Raw genomic sequence first — 17,194 nt, 5'->3', positions numbered from 1 at the left:
ACTCACTCTCATGGTAAATACATAAAGAGACATTTTGACACTATATAAGGTAAAGGTATGAAGAATTCATGATGATGTCAACCTCAAATTTTATGCTGTAGTAACAGTAGTCACAGGACAGAAATGGCTCACCACCTGAAGTTTGGTCTCCTTCCATCACCATACATTTGACCCTCTTCATCCTCTCCCCCACTCTGTTCCCCTCTGGTAACCACCATACTTTTGACTGCATCTATAAGTTTTGTTTGTTCATTTGTTGCGTTGAGTGAAATTCTATGGTTCTTGTCCTTTTCCATCCCACTTACTTCACTTAACATAATACTCTCAAGACCCATCCATGTTGTTACAAATGGCAATATCTTATCTTTTTTTATGTCTGAGTTGTGCTTGATCTTCTTTCAAACTGAAAATGCAAAAATTAGCCTTTATAATTCAGAAAGAATTACATAAATACAATTAATTTGTAAAATAAGCTCTACAATAGGAAAAATGGAAGTTTTTCAAGACCTACATTATATAAGTAAGTGCAAAGGAGAATTTATTTTTATAATGAAAGAATATTTTCATTGGTTACAAATAAATCTCAGAGCATAGCTAAGAAGAATCGTATAAATTTATTCTTGTGAAACAGTCTCACATTTCAATTTTTAACCATTAGCCTACCCTTTCCCCTTTTCTCACTAAAACACTTTTAAAACCTAATTATAGAATTTCTATATTGTAGCTCATGTGAGATGATAGTCATGGAATTTAAATGGTTGCGGAAGTTAGTGTGGGTTTTAATTGTAGAAAGAGTTTTTAAAAATAACTCCAGGAACATATGTAGCCATTACTTATGAACATTTGGGATGAATCAATAATTGACTTCTTAATCCTGATTTTTTTTTTTTAATTACAATTTGGGATTATCTCAAGAGCTGTAGTTTTCACTTAGTTCTTTTTCCACTTAAATCATGTCACCAGGCATTTAAATTGGTTGAGGAGAAAGCTATTTTGATACTTTGATCACGGTTTTATTTTCTGATTACAAAAGTATTGTTAGCTGTGTAAATAGAAAATTTAGAAAGCAGAGGGAAAGCACAAAATACCTGCCATCTAAAGGAAAATTTTGATCTCGTGGCATTTTATTTGCTTTTTAAAAAAACAAACACAATGACAGTGTTCCACAGAGACTGAAGTTAAACCACTGAAACATCACACAGACCTGAGTGTGAATAGATGAGCCCTTTGTATCGACAAGGAGGCGGGTAGTCATGAAATGAACGTTCATGTGACAGCCAGGCCCAATGCACTGTAATAATTTCATCTTGTCATGTGTGAACATTGTTTTAAAAAGTATGGAAACATTTTTATTCTGGATATAACTCCTTCCCCTGGTATTTGATGTGCAACATTATAGGCCATTTGGGAGAAAAATAAAACATGCGTTGAAATTCTAAAATTTTATTTAATTTTGGACATGTGCAAGATTTACTACTGGAACTTGTTTTGAACTTCTAGGTTTAAATTTCGGTGACATTACTATACTAATTGCCTTGAAAGATTTCTGTGATTATATGTATTCCTTGATTAAAAATTATTCCTTGGTGCCCTGGCCAGTTTGGCACAGTGGATAGAGCGTCGGCCTGCGGACTGAAGGGTCCCAGGTTCAATTCTGGTCAAGGGCATGTACCTTGGTTGCGGGCACATTCCCAGTGGGGTGTGTGCAGGGGGCAGCTGATTGATGTTTCTCTCTCATTGATGTTTCTGGCTCTCTGTCCCTCTCCCTTCCTCTCTGTAAAAAATCAATAAAATATATATTTTTTAAAAATTATTCCTTGGAAAATATATAAGAATGGAAAAGTGATACAGTTCATTTTTCATAAAATTGAGTACTCATTTGGCATCAGCATAGAAGGCATTGGGGAGAGAGTCAGCCAGTAGCAGGAAAACTCAGTAATCTGCATCAACATGACTGATGGCTTTACTTCAGTGAGTTCTGGCCATATGAAGAATTTGTAATTAATGATCAGAGTTATTAACAGAATGAGACTATGGCATTTATGACTTTTTTCTTTTCTGCAAATACAGAATTGATTTAAAACATTACAAGTCCAGTGCATGTTTGAATTCTTTATTGCCAGTGGTGTAGCTATCCTTGAGAGGAAATGTTTTTTAGCCAGTCTTCCAACAAAGAATTGAAGATTGAAAATAGGATCACTTATCAAAAGATGAAGCACAATATATGTAATAAAACTACTAAGTCAGAAAGATTAGGGGTCTTTTAAATAAATTTCAAAAACTGTATAAATTACCTACTTAAAAATAGGTAAGTATTTAGTATTGTCAAAACTTTGAATTCAGAGTGGTTCTCTTGCAAAACATTTCCTGACTGGCATTTGTCTTTTACTTAAAGCTGCCCTAAGGGGTGAGTTCTGGGAGGGGGCGGTCAGTGGGGGAAAAAACAACAATAAAGCAGACATCTGTAATACTTTCAGCAATAAAGATAAATTTTAAAAAACTAAAAAATAAATAAAATATTTTTTAAAAAGGCTGCCCTAGGATGAGTGCCTTAGCTTAACAAATACATTCATTGCCTACTCGGCACCAGAGAATGTTCTGGACATTTTGGGTCTAAGTATATTCTTTCCCCAAATGATCTTCTGTAATCCAGATATCATCATAAGATTTTTCTGTAAACACGACATTTAGTTATTTATAAAAAATTCAAGCTATTCCTATCCATTATGCAATATAATTAATATATATTAAAACATTTTTATGTTTAAGAGGATATTTTATGTTGTTTACTATATTTAAAACTTTGCATTCCTAATGTTGATAGGGCTAAATCAATGAGGAACTTTTTTCTAATATTATTTATACATCTAATATTATTTAATTAAGATTACTTTTTAATCATAAAGCAGAAAAATTGCATTCATGATTATTGCAGTTTCAGATATTCATTTCTTAAATATCAAAGGGATGAGTCACAATTTGTGGGTTTTTTATACCTCTCGTTCTTTAGTTCTTTAGTCATCTCACTGTTTGAAAAAAAGGGGGGAATTAGTCAGTTTAGCTATTTGTATAGCAGCCTTAGTAGAGATTTGATGGAGGCTAACCTCATTTAAAGTATTCTGGGGTTTATTTCTAGATCTCATGTCTTTATGCTGTATCCATTTATAGTGGAATTTACTTATATCACTTCCAGATTTGTGAAGTACATGTTTTCTTGAGATATTCATAAAATATGTTTTTAATAAACACTGTATTTTGTGTTTGCTAAGAAAGTCTGTAACCAATAAGTGTTTGACACAGAGGTGTGATTATCATAGCTGAAAACTGAAGGCTCCTGGTTAAATCTGATACTTTAGATAACACTTGGAATGCTACCTCCAAATGGATATGATTTTTCAACATCAGAAACAATTAAGCAAAAGTTGTGTTTTGTAATAAAAGTCTGAACATTTTCTTGATAATATGAATTGAGTTTTATTTGCACCAAGGCTAATTAAAAGGTAAACCTTGAATTTGAACAAAGTAAACTATATGTACTCCCTTACTTACATTAATACCATATAATTCTCAAAAATGTTTGCTGTAACCTAACATAGCTTTTTTTTTTTTTCTTCCCATTGAGTACATTTCTAGTATTATATTTTACAAAGTTTTCTCCTGCTGGGGAAAAAGGCTAAAGTTAGCTTTTTAATTCTATTTTATGAAATCGCATTGCTTATAAATACTTCCTTTCACTATATTCACTCATACCTGCCAAAAAGCATAAATCATAAAAACGTTAAGGAAACTATGCTATGTTTGCAAAAACAAGGAACTCTTTAGAGCAAGCCTGGCTGAGCAGCCCACTGTAGTAGGAAAGGTAATTGTCACTATTACCCTTTAGAAAGTCACTTAACCTTTCTAATCTTCATTGTTAAGGTCAATACCTTTTGGCAGCTCAGCCAAACATTGTTCTGAAAGTCAAGTTAGGATGATGGCTGACACTTTCTAGAACTCAGAGTCAACCCTTTGGGAAATCTTAGGGGTGTGGCAAGAGTGGGGCCTTTCCCTTCTCAGAGTTTTGTCTGATCTCTGGAAAATTGGTAGCTGTACAGTTGTTTTCAATGCCTCTTGAGTGGCAGTTTGGTCAGTGTTAAAGGTAGATATTGGGTAGAATGTATGAAAAAACATTTACTTCACTTGAAAAATGAATCTTACCTATTACTTTCTTCATAGACCTTAGTCCTTTCTCTTTTGTGCTCAAACCACTAATTTCTATACTGCCAATTTTTGCTGAGATACTATATATTGAGCAAATAGTAATTATTGTACTCAAGGGCACTGTAAACATTTTATTTTCACTTTTTACTTGTGTGTGCTTATCAATGGAAGTAAATAAAATAGTCCTTCCCTTTACATGAGTTAGCACTTAAAAAGTTGTGTCCTTAGCTCTTTATTTTTTACAAAACATAGCTTTGTTATTTTTTCATGGAAATCATTAACCTCCTTTTTTTTTGCTTCAAAATGTCCAACCTATTTCAGAAAGAGGATTAGTAGAAAATTTGTCATTGAGTCAGAAAATTTGTCATTGAGTCAGCATGAATTTATCACCACTTTTGAAAAAATATCCCACAAAATACTAAAGTAGCTTTTAATTTAATAGTTTATTAAATGGTAACTTAGAGCTCAAGATTTTATAAACATGTCACCCCAGAGATTCTGATTAAAAAATCTAAGAATAGGGCCTGGTATTCCCTTTTTAAAATACACGTACCAGGGTAACTTTGACACAGTCAGTTAAGTGCTAAGAAATTACTTCCTTACTTTACTATCAAAGAGTAAACATAGCACTGAGAGAAAAAAAAAATTCTGAGTATTTTCATAGGTTAAAGGCTAAGCATTCACCCTGGCTGGTGTGGCTCAGTTGACTGAACTTCATCCCATGCACCAGGAGGCCACTGGTTTGATTCCGGGTCAGGGCACATGCCCAAGTTACCGGCTGTATCCAGTGAGGGGCTTGCAGGAGGTAGCCCATCAATGGTTCTCTCTTATCGATGTTTCTCTCTCTCTCTCTCTCTCTCTCTTGCAAAACAATAACATTTTTTTAGAAAGGCTAAGCATTTTTTTCAAGATGATACATTTTGAATCAAATTCTATTTTATTTTTAAAAAATTATTATATATTAAGTTCAGAGACAGAGTTCTAGAAAATGGAGGCTGTGTTTATTTGGTTTGCTTTCCACGTTGCTTTTTACACTGCTGGGCACTGTGTGAACATGCAGTAAATCTTCGTGATGGAGGGCACGGAGAAGCTTGAGATCTGATCTGATTACTAGGCTATGCCTATCTGGGAATGGCAAGATTTCAACTGTGGGCACTGCCAATCTCTCCATTCTCCCTCTGCTTGCACACAGGCCCTGTTCTGGGGAAGCTGCTCTGATCCACAGCCAGCACTTAGTATCATAAGTGCATCCATTATGAATACTCTTTTAACTTTTAACTTGTGTGTACAATTGCTTGATTTTCTTAATGCTTTTTGATCAACCAGTAAATACTACTAAGTGCTTCTTTTTGTAAAGAGATTAATTTACATAAAATGTGTTCTTTGGCTAGTATGAAGTACTCCTCTGTGTACAAGATCATGACGATCCAGCCATTGATGTATGTAAGAAACTCCTTGGAAAATATCCAAATGTCGATGCCAGATTGTTTATAGGTAAGCTACGAATTCTCCAAAAACCATTTTGCTATAATAGTATTAGATGGCAGTAATCTTGGCTTTAAACTATTGATTAAGATGTCAGCTACCCATCGAAGTTATTGGCATGCTTGCTTTATGCATATTTATTGGAGCGGCAAAAGGTGTTTATATTCTTATGAGAAAGCTTCGGTTATAAAAACAAAGGTTTTTTTTTCATTTCTGGGATTAACAAAGTAACAAAAAATAATCCCAAATTATGTTTAACTCATCAATCAGATATAAGAATCTGCTAATTTGCTTCTTTAATATTTTCACCTTGTGGCCTTTTTGTATCTCCTTCATTGTAATTGGGCGTTAGCATAGAATTCACTTTTATTTTATTCAAAAGGAATATTTTTCCAAAAGCTTGTATGTAGGCTTATTCTAAAGACTTTTTAAAACATATTTTATTGATATTTTACAGAGAGGAAGGGGGAGGGATAGAGAGTTAGAAACATCGATGAGAGAGAAACATCAATCAGCTGCCTCCTGCACACCTCCTACTGGGGATGTGCCCGCAACCAAGGTACATGCCCTTGGCCGGAATCGAACCTGGGACCCCTTAGTCTGCAGGCCAACGCTCTATCCACTGAGCCAGACCCGTTAGGGCATGCTTACTATTTTTTAAAAAATATATCTCTATTGACTTCAGAGAGGAAGGGAAAGGGAGAGAGAGATCAAAACATCAATGATGAGAGAGAATCATTGATCAGCTGCCTCCTGCACACCGCCCCATTGGGGATTAAGCGTGCAACCGGGCATGTGCCCTGACCGGGAATCAAACCATGACCTCCTGGTTCATAGGTCAACACTCAACCACTGAGCCACACCCGCCAGGCCATGCTTACTATTAATATAAGAACTTATGAACTAGAAAGCTGAAACTAATAAAACTTTAAAGATAAATGATATAATTCTCCTTTGAGAATGGACAGTTTTTTTCTAACTATATCATTGTGAATAAGAAATGTAAAACAATGTTAAAGTATGTTCATTTAAATTATTAAATATGCAAGTACCTTTTATTTCTCTCTACCATCTGTCTGTATAATAGAAAATATTTTCAGTGTTGAATGAATTTTTCATTGCTGGACCTTTCCATTTTTAGGTGGCAAAAAGGTTGGCATTAATCCTAAAATTAATAATCTAATGCCAGGATATGAAGTTGCAAAGTATGATCTTATCTGGATTTGTGATAGTGGAATAAGAGGTGAGGCTTTTCTTATTTTATAAAACTATTTATTTGATGAAAAAAGTTCCAAAAGCAGTCTGAAAACAAATTTATCAACCCTTTTTGTTAGCCTAATAAAATAATTCATTTTATCATTATTTTATGGTAATGTGTCAAGTTATACTAAGATTTTGACTTTTTTATGCTACCCTGGAACGTTACACGTATAAAAATGTTCTCATCTTGAAGAGAAAAGTTCAGCCATTAAAAAAGTATAGTTGTGGTCCATTATACATTCTATAAACTTTCTCACAGCTGTAAAGTTCCTCTTGTTCATGTGACACTTCTACTTTGATCTGTTCGTGGCACAATAACCACACTATCTCACACAAAGGGACAGAAATTACAGATATTTTACTAGAATACATTTAGGGCTTTTCAGTTAGGTGATTTTAACAGGAAGCCTTTTCTATACTGAAATTTTAACTTGCAGCTTTAAAGGTTTATACTTACTGTAACTTCAGAGTTCTGTGCTATTGCATTCTAATTACCTCGGGTTTCTCAACCTCAGCACTAGTGACGTCTGGGCTGGTAATTCCTTGTTGCTGAGGCTGTTCAGCAGCATCCCTGGCCTCCACCCACGGGATGCCAGTGGCACCCCTGTCAGGGTGCCACCCAGAAATGTTTCCAGATAATGCCAGGTGTCCCCTGTGGGGCAGCAGGTCAGACTGCTGCCTTCGATTATTTGTATTTAAGTCCAGGGTGGCACTCCTAATAAGTCAGGACCCTTACATATCTATCAGGGACTATGTTCAACACATTTACTATCGAAAGTTATATACTATCATGAATGTGTTATGTTTCCAGTGCACAAATCTCTGTCAAGTATAATCTTACTTGATTCCTGGCAGCAGTTTTATGAGAGAGGACATCTCCTACCCTCCAAGAAAGTGTAGGCTCATTTCCTGTGGTTGGAGAATGGAGGAGACGGCCAAAGAACTGGGGTCCTTTGACTTCTACCCCTGTAGCTTTCGACTAGGACACATTGTCCATTACTCCAGTTTGGAGGATCTGAAACGGGAGTAGTTAAGGTTTTCAAGGTATATCCATAGTATTAGGTATATAATGGCCTAACAACGTATAGAGTAAATTAGCTTATCGTAAATTACGCCTTTTTGAAATTTTGTATTCGACTCAGAAAAGGGATTGAGATTCCTTTAATAGATCCAAATGTAAAAAAGAATTTAAATTTTTTTTAGTAATTTAATAAATCACAGAATATATTTTACATTAGTGGGCATTTTACTAAAAAGAGTGTTTTCCTCTCTCCCCCTTGCCACCTTTTTGTCTTTTTTATGTAGTGCTTCCAGACACACTCACTGACATGGTTAACCAAATGACAGAGAAAGTCGGCCTGGTTCACGGGCTGCCGTACGTAGCAGACAGACAGGGCTTTGCCGCCACGTTGGAACAGGTGAGTATGATGCTCGTAAATAACATTCTTGTTGTCGGATTCCTACTCGCCCAGAAGCTTGAGACTATTCAGAGAGTTGGGATGACATTTTGGGAAGGACTAATTGTCCCCTAATCGACTTTTTGTTTAGAAAAGGAAACTCTCAATTCCTTCAAAATAAAATATGTCTTATTCTTCTATGCCACATTGTGTTTCTGTTTTATAAGTGTCCAGGTTGATTTATATGTCAGTGATAAGCACCTCCCATTTTGCACCAACCCCTGTAGTTTAGGTTTAATCTACCAGACTTAGAATGAATAGAAATAAGCCAGAGGATTCATTCCATTCTATGAAGAAATCTGTAGAGCCTCCAACTAGTCCACTGTCCCACCCCATTCCTCAGACCTCACTTAATAACTGCCTACGGAACTAAGATGTATATTTCTGGTCTTAGAAGTTTGGTCCTATTCAGTACCACAAAGGGCTTCGTTACAGTCTGGGTATGAGGTAGGTAGCAAGAATCATATTCTTAATTGCCCTGATAATTCCCTGCTCCATGCTGTGTATGTAACTCTTGCCATTGAGAAAGATCACTGCTCTCTATTTCAAGCTAATTAGAAGACGTAGCATATCTCAGATGCAAATAATCAGTAGGGTTTTATGTATAATAAGTAGGGTGATGACCATCTTATTCTAACCATTAATTTTAACAGCTTGCATATCTTGTGACTTCACAGCTATCTAGGGAAAGGGCAGTAAAATGGGAGACAGAATTTTAGTGTCTGCCCTGATTATGAAAAATAAGTTGAAAAATAAAATTGGGGAAATTGAGAAGCTCAGTGACTCGGGGGCAGGAAGCAGCCAGCTATGAACGGATACAAGAAAAGGAGTTAAGAAATCATCCTGTAGGTTGATAGGTGGTGTTTGTATATGTATTCATATATATATACATATATATAATATATATATATGTAATATATATATTATATATATATGTGTGTGTGTGTGTGTATCATTATATGAACATTCTGAAAGCAGGATGATAAATATTTGTTCATTTTTATATATAACAATGAGTGATATTTTTACCTGTCTTATATCTAAATTAAGTTTTATTTGGATAAATCTTTGAATCTTGCAGTTTTAGGGAAGATAACTTTTATTTGAGAATAGAATATACTTTTCCCTGATGAACAAAATAGATCCAGAGACATGGAAGCATGGAACAGACTAACAGATCTCAGAGGGAAGGGGGGGGGTGGGGGAAGAGATTAACCAAAGAACTTATATGCATATATGCATACCCCATGGACACAGACAGTAGTGTGGTGAAGGCCTGAGGTAGGGTGGGAGTCAGGTGGAGGGGTCAGAGGGGAAAAATGGGGACATCTGTAATACTTTCAACAATAAAAATAAATTTTAAAAAATAGAAGTAATAAGATAATAGCAAGAGTAGTCAACCAATAAAATTACTGACTGCCGGACATCTGTAAACATTATTTATCCCAATTTTTATTCAGGTAATTTATATAAGAATATGATATTCAGTCATACTTAAAGGAAACTCATTAGAAATAAGAGTTTATAAACACCATACATAAAATTCTAATTGTATACATGTGTTTCTGGGTTGTTTTTTCGGCAGGTATATTTTGGAACTTCTCATCCGAGGTCCTATATCTCTGCCCATGTAACTGGTTTCAAATGTGTAACAGGAATGTCTTGTTTAATGAGAAAGGATGTGTTAGACCAAGCAGGAGGGCTTATAGCTTTTGCTCAATACATTGCTGAAGATTACTTTATGGCCAAAGCAATAGCTGACCGGTAAGAAAACTAAATTACATTAGGCTACAGTATGCTCAGTACCTAACTTCTGTTGGTTTATTCTATTTGTTAAAACCATGGATTAAGGACTCTTTATTTTTGCTAGTGAATGCAGAATAGGATAATATTTTTAGAAAGTAATTTCTATGAATTCATAGATAACGTTATTCTAAAGACATAAATATTCTCATTCATCTACATTCTTCAGATTAATGAGGTTTGAAGTGATTAAAAGGAAGTTTCTTTGTAATTGTGAATGTTCATTATTATGGGTGTAAATTTCTGTGTGTTTTAGAAGAATTAAAAATATCAGTGTAGTCATAAGCCAGTAGGTGAAAATTCAAAGGACATTATTTCAAAGTTTGAAATTTTCAGATTATTTGGGATTTTTCTAAGAAGCCAACTAATGGTTCACATGATTGACGTAACATTTCCCTATCACAAAATAATACTGTTTGCTATTAAAGGGGATCCTTGTCTTGTGTGATAATTTACTAAAGAAGTGGTTTAAAAATTGAAGTGTGGTTTTAAAATTTTCTCATGAATGGTGTTCATGTTGTTTTGTGGTTTCATAGTGTTTCGCAAGAGACATATAATGTCACTTTTTGTTTACATTTCTTGTTGAACACACACACACATCGCCTTTCCCCACCCCTTTTTGGTTAGTAGACTAAACTTTTTTAAAAAATTTATTGTTTAATGTATTACATATGTCTCCTTTTTCACCCATTGACCTCTCCCTGGCCGTTCCCACCTAAACTTTCTTTTTCTTAAAATATATTTTATTGATTTCAGAGAGGAAGAGAGAGGGAGCAAGAGATAGAAACATCAATGATGAGAGAGAATCATTGATTGGCTGACTCCTGCAAGTCCCACACTGGGGATCAAGTCCTCAACCTGGGCATGTGCCCTGACCGGAAATCGAACCGGACCTCCTGGTTCATAGGTCGACGCTCAACCATTGGGCCAGAGACTAAACTATTATATACAGAACCCATTCCATTTAGAACTTTGAGAATGTCTGTCGTTTAAGTTTCTTACATTGTAAACGGAGGGGTTGTAGCTTCTTCCAGCCCTTAGATGGTACTGTCGGGAGCCCACGTAACTGCTCAGACATCCGTATGATGTACCCTGAGTGGGGTGCTAATCCTGAGGGCTAGGCTCTCCCTGATGACTCTTTACAGTGATGATTAAAGCATCGCCAGTCACACTTGCATGTGTCCATCATCACAGCTCAACTGTCTTAACTTTCAGAGGTTGGCGGTTTGCGATGTCCACTCAAGTTGCCATGCAGAACTCTGGCTCATATTCCATTTCTCAGTTTCAATCCAGAATGATCAGGTGAGTCAGCCACTTTCTGCCTTTTATACTTTGTTTAAAAAAGGGGGGGAGGGGGGTGATTTTTATGTGGTATAACTTGGTTTAAAAATAAATCTAAAAGTCAGATTTTTCAGTTCCAGAAAAGAAAGTTTAGCTTCTTTTTAAAATTAATTTAATGTCTCCATATATTTTCTTCACTGTGTTACACGGAAAGCATTCGAAAAAGAAATATTGAGATGATTTTTTTATGTGCTCATCTTTATTTTCTCATTTTCTATACTTTGAATTTTATAATCTTTATTCATATAGACCATACAAATGAATTTCTAGCCTTTTTATATGCTAAATAAAAATAGAAGAGATTCATTAAATACTCTTTGAAGAGGTGGGCCTTGATATAACATGGTAAAGAACTGATTATTTTGGGGGGGAAAGGTTTAGTCTTGTAACCAAGCTATTGTTTAAAGAAAATCCTTTTATTTTTTAGGTGGACCAAATTACGAATTAACATGCTTCCTGCTACAATAATTTGTGAGCCGATTTCAGAATGCTTTGTTGCCAGTTTAATTATTGGATGGGCAGCCCACCATGTATTCAGATGGGATATTATGGTATTTTTCATGTGTCATTGCCTGGCATGGTTTATATTTGACTACATTCAACTCAGGGGTGTCCAGGTATGTGGATAGGTATGGAAAGATTGGCAGTCATTTGATGGAACCAAAACTTTTTAATTTAGCCCTGAACGGTGGCTCTGTTGGTGGGAGTATCGTCCTGTGTACACCAAAAGGTGGTAGGTTCAGTTCCCAGTCAGGGCACATACTTGGGTTTCAGGTTCAATCCCTGGTCAGGGCATGTGCAGAAGGCAGCCAACCCATGTTTCTTTCTCACATCAATGTTTTTCTCTCTCTCTCAAATTAAATCAATAAAAACGTGTCTTTGCATGAGAATTTTAAAAAAACAAACCACTTTTTAATTTATTAAAGGTAGAAAAGATCAGATAGCTTCCCATTGAAGGTTAATATCAAGTTTAAACATTCCTTTTGTTGGTGGAATGTGGACCCAAAACTCAACTTGACTTTCAGCTTTCAGTTGTTATGCAGTCACTGTTATTAGGGCTCAAAGAAAAATAACAATGATGTTAAATTAAAAAGTGTTCACTCAGAATATATTAGGCTAGCAGTTTTTTAATGCTTCTTATTTACTCACTAGAGGCCTGGTGCATGGATTCATGCACCAGTGGGGTCCCTTGGCCTGGCCTGTGCCCTGTCGCAATCTGGGATCCCTCGGGGGATGTTGGACTGCCAGTTTGGCCCGGTCCCCACAGACCAGGCCGAGGGACCCTACCAGTGCATGAATCTGTGCACCAGGCCTCTAGTATGCATGTAAGATCTTTGGTTAATCTCTTTCCTCCCTCCCCCTCCTCCCTTCCCTCTGGGATTCATCAGTCTGTTCCCTGTTTCCATGCCTGTGCGTTGAGCATCTGCCCCCTGGTGGTCAGTGCACATCATAGCTACAAGTCAAATGGTTGCTTAGGCTTTTATATATGTAGATAATTAAAATTTTTATTATATTTTTTAATACCCCAGGTATGACGATATTTTTAAAAATATATTTTTATTGCTTTCAGAGATGAAAGGAGAGGGAGAAAGAGATAGAAACATCAATGATGAGAGAGAATCATTGATCAGCTGCCTCCTGCACGCCCCCCACTGGGGATGGAGCCTGCATCCCGGGCATGTGCCCTGACTGGGAATTGAATTGTGACCTCCTGGTTCATAGGTCAGTTCTCAACCACTAAGCCATGCTGGTCGGATATTTTTTCCATTGATTTTTAGAGAGAGTGGAAAGGAGGGGAGGAGCTACAGAGAGAGAAACATCTATGTGAGAGAGATACATCATCGAGAGAATTGACTCCCTCTCATGCCCCCACCTGCCAGCATTGAACCTGCAACTGACTTACGTGCCCTTGAGCCCGCAACGCTTTGGTCCTTGGCTCTAACCATTGAGCAACCAGCCAGGGCAACATTTTCTTTACCATTATAATATTGCATGACAGTTAAGTTATCTTAAGAAACGGATTTTATTTTTTTTAAACAGACTTGATTTTTGTGTAGTGTACTTAAAAGTGTGAATTCAAAAACGTTTATTTGTGTCTTTAGTATGATAGTAAATCAATTCTTCTTTTTTAATTCGTAGGGTGGCACACTGTGTTTTTCAAAACTTGATTATGCAGTAGCTTGGTTCATCCGTGAATCCATGACGATATACATTTTTTTGTCGGCATTATGGGACCCTACGATAAGCTGGAGAACTGGCCGCTACAGGTTGCGCTGTGGGGGCACCGCAGAGGAAATCCTAGATGTATAACTACAGCTTTGTGACTGTACATACAGGAGAAAAAAGAAGTATTATAAATTATGTTTATATAAATGCTTTTAAAGATCTACCTTCAGTAGTTTTATCACTTGTATGTTTTGGTATCTGTTCTTTAATTTATTTTTTGCATGGCACTTGCATCTGTGAAAAAAAAAAAAAAAAAGAAACACATCTGTAGTCTTGGCCAAATGGTATACATTATTTTGTGGAAGTAGAGAATCAAGAGAATTGGTTCTAGGAACCTGGGTTTGGTTATGGTTGTCTTTTGAATATATATATGTATTCAAATGCTCTGCAGCAAACACTGACAGTATCCTTCAGTAGAAAAAGTTTCTTATTTGTGAGTACACTCTTTTAGAACATTGATGGAATGGCAGCAGCTTTGTTTTGGGGTTCAGAAAAGACTAAAGTGAATGGTATTGCGCAGTGAACAATCCACAGTGAGGTACTAACGGGAAACTTTTTCATGCTTTATGCCTACCTCTCGTAGTTGTTGCAGAGCAGATAAAAAGTGTAACAAGGTAGCCAGGCCTTGCAAAAACAAACAGAAAAACTTTACAAAATAATAATAATGAACGAGCTGGAGTCTAGTATTTCTATAAATCTGTGAGGAAGATTTTTTTTTTTTTTTTTGCGTCACTGCAATGAACCCAAAGTGGTTGAGTTTGGTTTTTAATCATAGCCATGTATCGAAGGCATCTTTCTGACCAACTCTTGTTGGTTCTGTCTTGAACCATTGTTAAACACTGTGCTGGTAACCCTTTCCTTCCCTGTCCCTCACCTGGCCCACCCCATCTGTCCTTAACTATTGGGGGGGGTGGTTGTTTTAAGTGTGAGTGGATGTTTTGATAGTTATGAGGAAAAATGCATTTCAGACACATTTCACACGAGCTATTTTCTTAAACAGTATGTCTCATTGTTAAAAAGAATGTAATTACAGGTATTTAATATCTTTTTTTAAGTAAATATTCTAGCCATCAATAAATAAATTGCAGTTGGGTATAAGGGGACAGGATGACTTTTACTCTTAAATAATCAGTATCAACCAAGTCTACTGTGCGTGTGGTTGGTTTTCTGCTTTATTTTATTTTTTTGGTTTTTTACTATTACAGTTAGTCTAGTCTTATTTAAATTGGATTTTTGTATTCCAGTTTGTATGACAAAATAGACTAAAACAGTGCTCCTTGTAAATGCATGCCGTATTTCCCTCTCCCCTCCCTTCAGGCCGCTAAACTTGCTTGTCAGGTTGTGCTTAGCTTGTGGTGAACTGGACTTGTTTTTTGCTTTTTAAAAAATAGGCAAATATGTAAGGGACAGTGCATAAGCCTTTTTCTTTTTCTTTCTTTCTTTTTTTTTTTTTTTTTGGTAGTGGAATGTTTGCTTTTCCTTTAGGCAGGGATGGCATGTTGTCCGTATGAACGCCTGCTGCGGGGCTGACACTGGCAATATGGCAGCTTTAATTCTAAGTTACTCAGTTTCCATGTCCAACTATCATGTGTAGCATATTAGCAATAACTACAGTTTGTAGAAAATGAATACTTTTTCACTGCACTGAGCCAATTCATTTAATTGTCAAATGACTATATACATAGTTTAAATTGTAATATATCTATAAATGTGTATATACTGTGTATACACATTGTATACAAGCCTCTCTCTGGGCCAAACTACTTCATTCTTTTTCTTTTTCCTTTTGCCTTATGATGAGTTTGTTTTGAAGGGCATCTTCTTCATGAACAAAGGCTTTGATGCATCATCCTTTCTATGTGAAATGGGTAGTACTGTTCCCTGAGGAAAGTTGCACAGGGAAAGCCAGTCTAGTTGTGACCCACTCCGTGTGTATGCTTTTAAATCACTGTTGTGCAAATTGACTTTTGCTGACCATGTTTGTAACTTGTTGGTTGTTTCATGAAGTTTGGTTGATGCCACCCTTGGCCTGCTGAAGCGAAATCATGCTTATTACTTAGCTTTTTGCTGATGTCAGCATGGGTAAGGGAACAACAGAACCAAAATGGCTGGACAGACTTCCTGTGTTCTGTAAATACATCATGACTGTTCTGTGTGTTTGATGTGGGAGTGGAGGATTTCTTTAAAGTGAAGCTTCGTGGGAAGCGAGTTTAGAGTGGTGATAAAATGGTAAAAAAATAAATAAATATTAATATCGGAGAAAGCATCACAACAGAACTGTAGAAATCCAAATTTAATGAACTGTCTTTTTAAAAGTATCTAGACTGTACCATGTTTTATTATTTAAGATCATTGTCCTTATGTTTTTTTGTTCAAAAAATAAAAATTGGAATACAATCAAAACATGAGCAATACCGCATTTTTGTTTCCTCTTTCCTTTTGTATTTTTATAAATAATGTTAACATGTTCCACCGTTTGCATCGGAATTACTAGAACAATTCTGTGAGGTGTGGGTTTTGAAATCTTCATTTTCCCAGTGCTACAGGCAGACTAATGGCTCAAAGTCCAGCTTTTGGACATCATTCTAACATGGTTGCATGTAAGAATTGCCCACAGAGATTCTGGCTTAATCATTCTGCTCATTGTTTACTGTGCAGACAGACCTGAGAAGCACTAGCCCATAAAACGTTTAGAAAAGACCCACTGGTACCTCTGCTCCCCACCCCCATCCCCCTCACCAGGACTCACAGCCGGAGCTCAGCTCCAATAGGTAGGAATGCAGATCCAGGGGAAGGAATGGAATGGCACTGCAGCTGAAGACCTAAATGCCAGGTAGACGAAGCGGCACCCACACACTGACCAGGGCCAGGCTCCTAGTCTGAGGCACTGCCAGGCCTATTTTACCACCCGTCTAAGAAAGAAGAATACGCTTAGCTCGAGAGCCAGCCCCAGGGAAGGGGTGTGGGGAGACCAAGAGGGGTCTGGCCATGGCGCCACCTCTACGCCTTGACCCAGTCATCAAGCTCATTCTTTATAGTTTGTTAAACCCTAATGTTTAAGAAATGATTAACACAAAGTTGAGTCTAAGTCTTAGAATTTTACAGCTAGGCACATTCCAAAGAGCCCTCGCCCTTAAAATAAAGAAGGTGAGATGGCCACTGTGAAAGGTGTGATCCCAAGGGTGCGGCAGACAGTTGCCCACAGAGCTGGGAGTGGCCCCTGATATATCAGCCCCCAGTGTTGAACTTCACACCACTGGACCACATTTCAAGTTCTGCCTACAACAGCTTTACCACTTGTTACATGAGCCCCCAAATTGAAAAACACAGGTTTTTAAATAACTGTGCATATTCCAACTCTTAAACATTGTTCTAGGAAGCCAGATTTAAACCTGCAGAACAAGACCGTAAGTTATTGTAAA

The 17,194-nt window shown here is 36.6% G+C and overlaps 1 protein-coding gene across 2 annotated transcripts in view; it reads left to right on the top strand.

Moving 5' to 3' along the window:
* Positions 1 to 16,175, top strand: part of UGCG (UDP-glucose ceramide glucosyltransferase) — a 32,779-nt gene extending 16,604 nt beyond the window's left edge. The window contains exons 3-9 of one of the 2 annotated variants that reach the window (XM_006088024.3): positions 5,592 to 5,694; positions 6,827 to 6,928; positions 8,251 to 8,363; positions 9,988 to 10,166; positions 11,421 to 11,507; positions 11,974 to 12,163; positions 13,686 to 16,175. In XM_006088024.3, the coding sequence (XP_006088086.1) occupies positions 5,592 to 5,694; positions 6,827 to 6,928; positions 8,251 to 8,363; positions 9,988 to 10,166; positions 11,421 to 11,507; positions 11,974 to 12,163; positions 13,686 to 13,856 (945 nt within the window). In that variant the 3' untranslated portion in view covers positions 13,857 to 16,175. The remainder of the gene's footprint in view (positions 1 to 5,591; positions 5,695 to 6,826; positions 6,929 to 8,250; positions 8,364 to 9,987; positions 10,167 to 11,420; positions 11,508 to 11,973; positions 12,164 to 13,685) is intronic. The other variant, XM_023753277.1, reaches the window with a different exon arrangement.
* The last annotated feature ends 1,019 nt before the right edge of the window (positions 16,176 to 17,194 follow it).

Source organism: Myotis lucifugus, unplaced genomic scaffold (genome assembly GCF_000147115.1).
Source record: "Myotis lucifugus unplaced genomic scaffold, Myoluc2.0 scaffold_43, whole genome shotgun sequence".
NCBI classification, from domain to species: Eukaryota; Metazoa; Chordata; class Mammalia; order Chiroptera; family Vespertilionidae; genus Myotis; species Myotis lucifugus.
Note: the sequence above shows the minus strand (reverse complement) of the source record. Positions and strands in the feature narration are given on the sequence as shown.